The following is an 8,146-nucleotide window of genomic DNA, read 5'->3' as shown; positions in this document are numbered from 1 at the left end:
ACGCACTAAACACATTGAGATTGATTTTCATCTTACTCGTCATCATCTTCAGCATGGATCTATTACTCTACCGTTTGCCTCTTCTTCCTTACAGATTGTTGATTTGTTCACAAAGATGCATTCCATTACACGTTTCCGTTTTTTGGTTGACAAACTCTCGATGCTCCATGTTAATGCATCGTGAGTTTGAGGGGAGATGTTAGATAATGTTATTATATATTAGTAGTAAGAGTATTTTAGACATTTCTATTCTTTTGTATATATACTCATTGTAACCCTATTAACTCAAGTTTGGTTCATTCTATGTTATGAAACCCTAGAAATTCGATATTATGATTGTTATCACAAGTTTTCCACTAGGCTAGAAGGTTATAGTGATGGTGATTGAAATAATTTATAAGATATTCCTATGTATGATAAGTACATTCCAGCTACATTGATCTATTTTGATAATGTTGCAAATATTAGAGAAGGTTTTAATGCCCATATATTAGTTTCTCTAATAAGGGTACTCAACCTATGAACTAGATATCCTAAGGCAAAGGATCAAATGGTAATAACAACTTATTAAGAGACAAGGGATCATGCTAAGAATAAATTGTGTGTTCCATCGATTCATGGATAATACATAGCATAATTCCATTCAAGATATGAAGCAATTCTTGTGTCTATATTGTGTGACCTAGTGTGTCTATATTACTTGAATTAGAATATTTTGTAGAATGAGTAATCCGTAAAGTATAATCTGGTAAAAATGTTATATTATTGAGGTGAATACTATTTTTAAATTTGAATTCGGAATTGAATTTTAAAGTTGTGTGTATATTTTATTATTATTTTATTTCTAAATAAAAAATAGAATATTTTAAAATGAACAATTTATTTTAAAGAATAAATTGAGGAAATATTAAATATATATATATATATATATATATATATATATAAATATGATCATGAATAATTATAATATCAATTATTAATTGATTTATTTTATCAATTTTTCATTTTAGAAGAATTAAATTTATGTTATTTGAAGTTTTTAAATTTTAACTTAATCAATAAATGTTGATATTATTATATTAAATATCATATATTGAATTCAAAATCAAGAGATCGTAGTTACATATAAATTTTTAGTAGTATTTATTATTTCGTCAATTAAAAAAATTCATATTAGTTGAATATTAAAAATTGTTTGAAATCCATGTGTATATGTTGAGTTGGCCCACCACGTTCAACCAATTTTAGACATAATATACACACAACTTTTTATCTTTAAAACTTTTCGGATCCAACCGTCCAGTCTATCTTACACCTCCACACTTAAATATGTTATTTCTTCAATCAACGTGAAAATATAATTTTGTCTTTTATAAAACCATCAATTTTTTTTACCATTCACTTTTTCACCCCCTCTTAAACTTTAAAAAATTCACTATCACTTTTTTATATTTTTAATTTTTTTAAAGAAAAAAAGTAAGTGCACTCGAATTTTTCATACTTACGAAATAAATGTTTTTAAATTTTTAAAAGTTTCAAAACATTCGAAATAGAAACTTTTCAGATTTAGAAAATTTTAAAACTTTCAAAAATTTCTAGATTTGGAAACTTTCGAAACTTTCAAAATGTAATCCTTATTTCAAAAATTTAAAACTTCCAAAAATATTTGAAACTTTCAAAGTTTTGAAATAAGGATTACATTTCCAAATTTTGGAAACTTTCGAAAGTTTCCAAATTTGAAAAGTTCTGAAATTTTCTCTATTTCAAAATTTTCAAATTACTCGGAAATCTGGAAAATTTCTATATTGAAATTTTCCAAAAAAATTTTGAAATTTTTTATTTTGAAGATATGAAAATTTCGAGTGCCACTTACTTTTTTCATTTCAAAAATTTGTAAAATATTCGAAAGTTATGGTGAATTATTTAAAGTTTCGAAGGAGGGGTGAAAAAATGAGTGATAAAAAAATTAAAGGTTTTATAGAAGGTTAAAAAGACAAAATTGTAATCTCATGTTGATTGAGGGGGTGACAGGTTTAAGTGTGGGGGTGCAGGGTAGAATACTCAACATGCCTTTTGCAAGTGTTTTTGTGAAAGCCACATATTTTACACAAGGTATAATTGAAGTAATACAAAAAAATAATATGCATATAAAATATTTAAAACTACTTATGAATGAAATATTATTATTTTTCCATAATCTAAAATTTCATTAATAAGAAAAGAGGAAAAAAAAAAGCTTGAGACAATAAACCTAACCTACGAAAAATAAATAAAATGAAAAAATAAAATATTAAATGTCAAGCGAACCCCTAGAGCAATTTTTATAACTAACAGTGATCTCGGATTTTTAGTATTTTTCTTGACCTTAGAAATTATTTCAGTAAAACCATTTTTCTTGTTCTAAAATTCATTCAAAATAGGCATATCATGTGCAATATTCACGTTGAAATAATGTTTTGCATGTGTTTGAAGACCATGAATCGTTTCATCCTCTAATATTGTGTCACTCCAAGAGCCTACAATATGCATATCGGGAAACGCAGTTACCTGATTATCTTCTCTCTGAGTTTCATCAACATTATCCATTATATTGTTAGTTGTCTCAGACGAACTTCTATCGAATATCTCATGAATGACATTAGAAACCTCTTTATCAACAATAGTTTTTAAACCAATATTGTCAATCATACGTTTTTTATGTAAGAGATCAACACTAACCAACTGACCATCAACGAGAATTTTTAACTAGCTTGATTCATCAAATCCCAAAAGGGAGTTGCTATCCACACACAAACTAGGGGACACATTCATACTCGGAGGCCGGAGCTGTCTTCTCAACGATAGGTTTTTGAGTTATAACATTTTTACTGCACTCTACTTTATCAACAACTTCCTTATGAGTTAGAACATATTTTCTAACTATACAATTTGCAACTTTTGACTTATCATGAAAAGATTGTTGTTTCCTGATTACAACATTATCCCCACTATGTTTGCATGTAGCATAAGTATGACCAATAATAAGTTGATAATTTGAGAAAAAAAAAAAGAGAAAAATTTTCATATTCGATATTCACAAGAAAAGCAAAGCCTTTTCTACCAATGAGAAAGTAAAACTACTGACAAAATATATCAATAAATCAAACTCAAGAAATAACCTACTAAAATTACAACAAAAGCATAGAAAATTTGTTGTCCAACCATACGGAAACACAATTGTTCTTCTATGATTGCGTTATTGCTAGTTGTACTTAGAGTCGTCAAGATGAACTAGCTCGTACGAGTTGGCTCGAAAATCCCGAAAAACTATAGGTTTGGGCTATAAATTTCAAGCTTGAATTTTACTAGGACTTTATAGTTTGGCTCTAAAAAACTTGTAGCCGGTCAGACTTAAGGCTATATACATATTCATATGACATGAAAAAATAAATATATTTAAAAACAACAAAAAGTAAAAGACGAAAATGCTCACAATTTTTGTATTATATTAAAAAGAATGTTAATAAAAATATTTATATAAAAATTTATATAATTTAAAAAAAATTATAATACTTAATATTACAAAATTTAAATAAAAAACTTAAAAATAATTTTCTAATGACCATTTTATCCTTTTTTATTTTATATAAAATCATGAAAAAAAAATTTACCACTCTCTTTTCTCACCCCCACTTCCGAAACTTACAAAAAAAATTTTTAATATTCGAAAGTTTCAAACTTTCAAAATAATTAAAAGTGAGTTTTAGGATCTATTTGAAACTTTTGTTAAATTAGAAACTTTCAATATATAATTTTTCATAAATAATTACCAATTTTGAAACTCTCGATGAATATGAAAGTTTCGAAGTTAATATTTCCAGAAAGTTTCAAAAGTTTGGAATAATTTGAAACTTCCGAAATACATATCATTCGGAATTTTCGTTGAATCTGAAAGTTCCGAAATGAAAATTTCCAAACAAATTCGAAAGTTTGGACGAATGTAAAACTTCCGAAACACATATCCTTCAAAAATTTTAAACATTCGAAGTAAGTCAGTTTCGAAAGTTTCAAAAAATTCCAAACTTTCGAAATTTTTAATTCATTTTTAGAAAATCCGAAAGTTTCGAAATGCTATTTTCCAGATCATTTGAAACTTTTGAAACTTTAGATAAATTTGAAAGTTCTGAAGTGTGATTTTCCAGAAAACATCAAAACTTTCGAAAATTTTGATGAATTTAAAACTTCCGAAATTAGATATCAAATTTAATACTATTAATTTATTACTATAAATATATTACTATTTATTACTAGAAATTTATTATTATAAGTTTATTACTATTTATTATTATTAATTTATTACTATTTATTATTATTAATTTATTACTATTTATTATTATTATTAATTTATTACTAATTAAAATGTATTTCGGAACTTTTCATAAATACCAAAGTTTCGAAGCTGACAAACTTTATGTTTCTAAATTTTATATTTCGAAAGTTTCATGTTCATGGAAACTTTCGAAATTTAGAAAATTAATATTTCAAAAATTTCAAAATTTCAAAGTTTATCTTACTTTTGAATTTCGAAAGTTTCAAAGGTTCGAATGTTTGCAAATGTGATTCAGACAATTCAAACTTTCGAATAAAATGGATGAAAAAAAAAAAGAAGAGAATTTTTTTGGAAGTTTTTACTAATAATATTAGAGGCAATCTGATATTTTCCTTAATGATGAGGGTGGGAGGTACAAGTGAGGGGGTGCCTAGTACGAAACCCGAATTAGAGTCGGTAGCATTTTTTAGCCATATTAAAGAAGGCTTTTTAATCTTGTTTGATAAAACTCATATCTTGTTAGAGCTGATCATAAACAGACTGGATAATTAATTTTCACAACTTGCACTTTATATTGTGCAATTAGAAATTACAAATATATATTATTGCAGTAGAACATGGCCAAGATCTTTATTTATTTATTTTTTAATGCAGTGTGGACCTCTTAGGATTGGTCCACCCAATATGATAAATACTTCAATACTTAATAAAGTTAATTTAATAAAATTAGTATTTTCTTCTGAAGTACAATAAGTAACCATTTTCTAAATAAAAAACTTTAAAATAATCGATCTTTTTAATTTTTAATATATTATTATTTATTTATTTATTTATTTAATTGTATATCTAATATTACATGCATCATTTTTAATTTACTAGTTGTCACTTTGTATTAAAGAGAATAGTGAGTACGTCAATAGTTGATCATAGTAATTTAGTAAAAATATTTTTCTCTCTCTTTTATTTATATATTTTTTTTCTTAATTTGAGTGAAATTACCAAATAAATCATTCATTGTAGCACAAAGAGTACAAATGAGACACTTAATACATAAGTGTAAGATGAAAACAATATTTAAAATATTTTTGACTTGGAAGCAAATTTAAATGTCGTTGTCACTAATGATTATATACATCTGATAACTTAGATATATTGTAAAAAAAATTGAAAGATAAAAAATATTAGATTCATATCCTCTATTTTTTGTTTTTATTTTTCTTTAATAAAAATATTTAAAGTAACTAAATGTGACTCATAAGGAGCAATAAAAGAAGTCAATGTGAATTGTGTGCATTAAATGTGAGTATTATCAGTAATTTATTGGATAGTCAAAATCTTAAGACAACTTTTATTTTTTATTTTATATAAAAATATAGGATTAAAATTTGAATCATTTAATCTTGTTCGTACGATCTCAAGTTTATCCACGGCATGACTGCAACCGTCCTACATTGCTAAGATATGAAGGCCTAAATCAAGTGAATAGTTTGTGCACTTTTTTCACGTGTGAATGCTCCATTTATTTATTGATAAGAAAAACTATCCTCTTTTAGCAACAATTGAATGAACCAATGCTCAAAAGTTTTGCTATAAATAGGTCTGACTTGGTAGGCATTGTATCACATGCCAATATCTTCTATCTAGTAATTAAATCTATAGTACCATTACTATTGGTATTGATTTGCCACCCTATTATTATTATTAAAAAAAATATAAATTATCATCTTATTCAAATGGCTCCAACAAAATTTGAAAAAATTCATACAATTAATGGTGAGGCATCAAATGAAGAACAAGACAACCTTAGTCAAGAAATGAAGGATTTGATTTTTTCTCTTCCAAGAGAGAAAGGTTGGAGAACACCTTATTTGTATCTATTCCAAGGATTTTGGTGCCAACCAGCTGAAATCCAAGCAATAAGCACTTTTCAAAATCACTTCCAAGCTAAAGATAGTGATGTTTTTGTTGCAACTGTGCCAAAATCAGGTACAACTTGGCTAAAAGCACTTACCTTTGCAATTGTTAATCGCCAACACCATTTCATTTCATCCAAAAACCATCCTTTGCTTAGTTTCAATCCTCATGATCTTGTTCCTTTCATTGAGTACACTGTTTATGGCAATCATGAAAATCTTCCTAATTTTTCAAATTTTCATGAGCCTAGACTTTTTGGTACACATGTTCCTTTTGATTCATTGTCCAATTCAATCAAAGATTCTTCCAATTGCAAAATTGTTTATATTTGTAGGAACCCTTTTGACACTTTTATATCTTCTTGGGTTTTTTGCAACAAAATCAAGCAAGATTCTTTGCCTACATTGGGTTTAGATGAAGCTTTTGAAATGTTTTGTAATGGAAAAATTGGGTATGGCCCATTTTGGAATCACATGTTGGGTTATTGGAAAGAGAGTCAAGAGAGACCAAAAAAGGTTCTTTTTTTGAAGTATGAGGATTTGAAAGATGATGTTAATTTTGAATTGAAAAAACTGGCTAAGTTCTTGAATTGTCCTTTTACATTGGAGGAAGAAAGTGAGGGTGTGATTGAAAATATAATAAAGTTGTGTAGCTTTGAGAAAATGAAGGAGTTCGAGATAAATAAGATTGGAAAATTTGGAAGGAACTTTGAGAACAAGTACTTGTTTAGGAAAGGTGAAATTGGTGATTGGACTAATTACCTTTCACCTTCAATGGTTGAAAACTTATCTAAAGTCATCGAAGAAAAGTTAAGTGAGCCTGGTCTTAAATTTAAAATAAAAAATTAATTACTTTCTTTGATCTTATTCATAAGAGATAAATGAATTAAAAATTAGTATTTAAAAATTGATATATAAAAATACATCAACTTTTATACATCAACTTTTGAAGATTTATTTTTATTTTATTTGTCTTTTATAAAAAAATATTGGAGATAGTAATACATTGTGTTAGGGATAACTCAAAGTTGTTGTATAGTGGTGAGCCACACACTATAGTATATATATGTTGCTTTTAGCTATAAATGTTGTTGCAAAACGTTGTAATGGTATGTACTTTTCACAATAAAAGGGTCAAAGATGTTGTCTCCTACAACTCTAGGACCACATGTAAATGTTAATTGATATAAACCTTATTTTGTTTATTTTCAACGAGAATCAGTTATAATGGTATGTACTTTTCACAATAAAAGGGTCAAAGATGTTGTCTCCTACAACTCTAGGACCACATGTAAAGGTTAATTGATATAAACCTTATTTTGTTTATTTTCAACAAGAATCAGTTGTGTCTATGTGAACTTTCTTAAGATATCAATTACTGTTTGTGTTTTTAAATATAAGTAATAAAAAGGTTGTCATTAAATATAAATTCTATTTTAAATTACTAATTAATACCACTAACTATTTTAGAATATGAAAAGTTAAAATTAGTATATATTAATATAAATGATATTTTAATTACATTTATACATAAAATAAACACATTAACTACATTATTAAATTTTTTTAAAAAGAGTCAAATATACACTAAGTATTTATATTTAGGGATAGAGGAAGTACTACCTCCCTCACTAAATATATGATGTCATTTAGTAAATTATGAGAATTAAAAAATTAAAAAAGTCAATAGTTATATTAAGTTTGTTGACATGCAATCAATATTGTTTAATAAAATTATATTTTAAGAGCAATAATTATTTTATGTTCTTATCTTATTTATTATTGGTTGTAGAAAAATAATATAAAATAAGTAGGAATTTATTGATAAATAACTTAAGGATACTACAGTTGGTGGGCATGGACTAACTCTAATCTTCTAACCATCTCAATCATAAAGATAAACATTAATATATATTTTTGAAAG

The 8,146-nt window shown here is 26.1% G+C and overlaps 1 protein-coding gene across 1 annotated transcript; it reads left to right on the top strand.

Annotated features, from left to right (window-relative positions):
* Window positions 1-5,946: 5,946 nt before the first annotated feature.
* Window positions 5,947-7,319, top strand: LOC101507369 (cytosolic sulfotransferase 15-like). Its single transcript, XM_004514038.4, has one exon. The coding sequence runs from the start codon at window positions 6,043-6,045 to the stop codon at window positions 7,069-7,071; it is 1,029 nt and encodes a 342-aa protein (XP_004514095.1). The 5' UTR covers window positions 5,947-6,042; the 3' UTR covers window positions 7,072-7,319.
* The last annotated feature ends 827 nt before the right edge of the window (window positions 7,320-8,146 follow it).

Source organism: Cicer arietinum, chromosome 5 (genome assembly GCF_000331145.2).
Source record: "Cicer arietinum cultivar CDC Frontier isolate Library 1 chromosome 5, Cicar.CDCFrontier_v2.0, whole genome shotgun sequence".
Taxonomy (NCBI): domain Eukaryota; kingdom Viridiplantae; phylum Streptophyta; class Magnoliopsida; order Fabales; family Fabaceae; genus Cicer; species Cicer arietinum.
This window is presented reverse-complemented; position numbering and strand designations above follow the sequence as displayed.

Coding starts and splice junctions, on each gene's coding strand:
- LOC101507369 (XM_004514038.4), top strand. CDS start 6,043: ATGGCTCCAACAAAATTTGAAAAAATTCATACAATTAATGGTGAGGCA.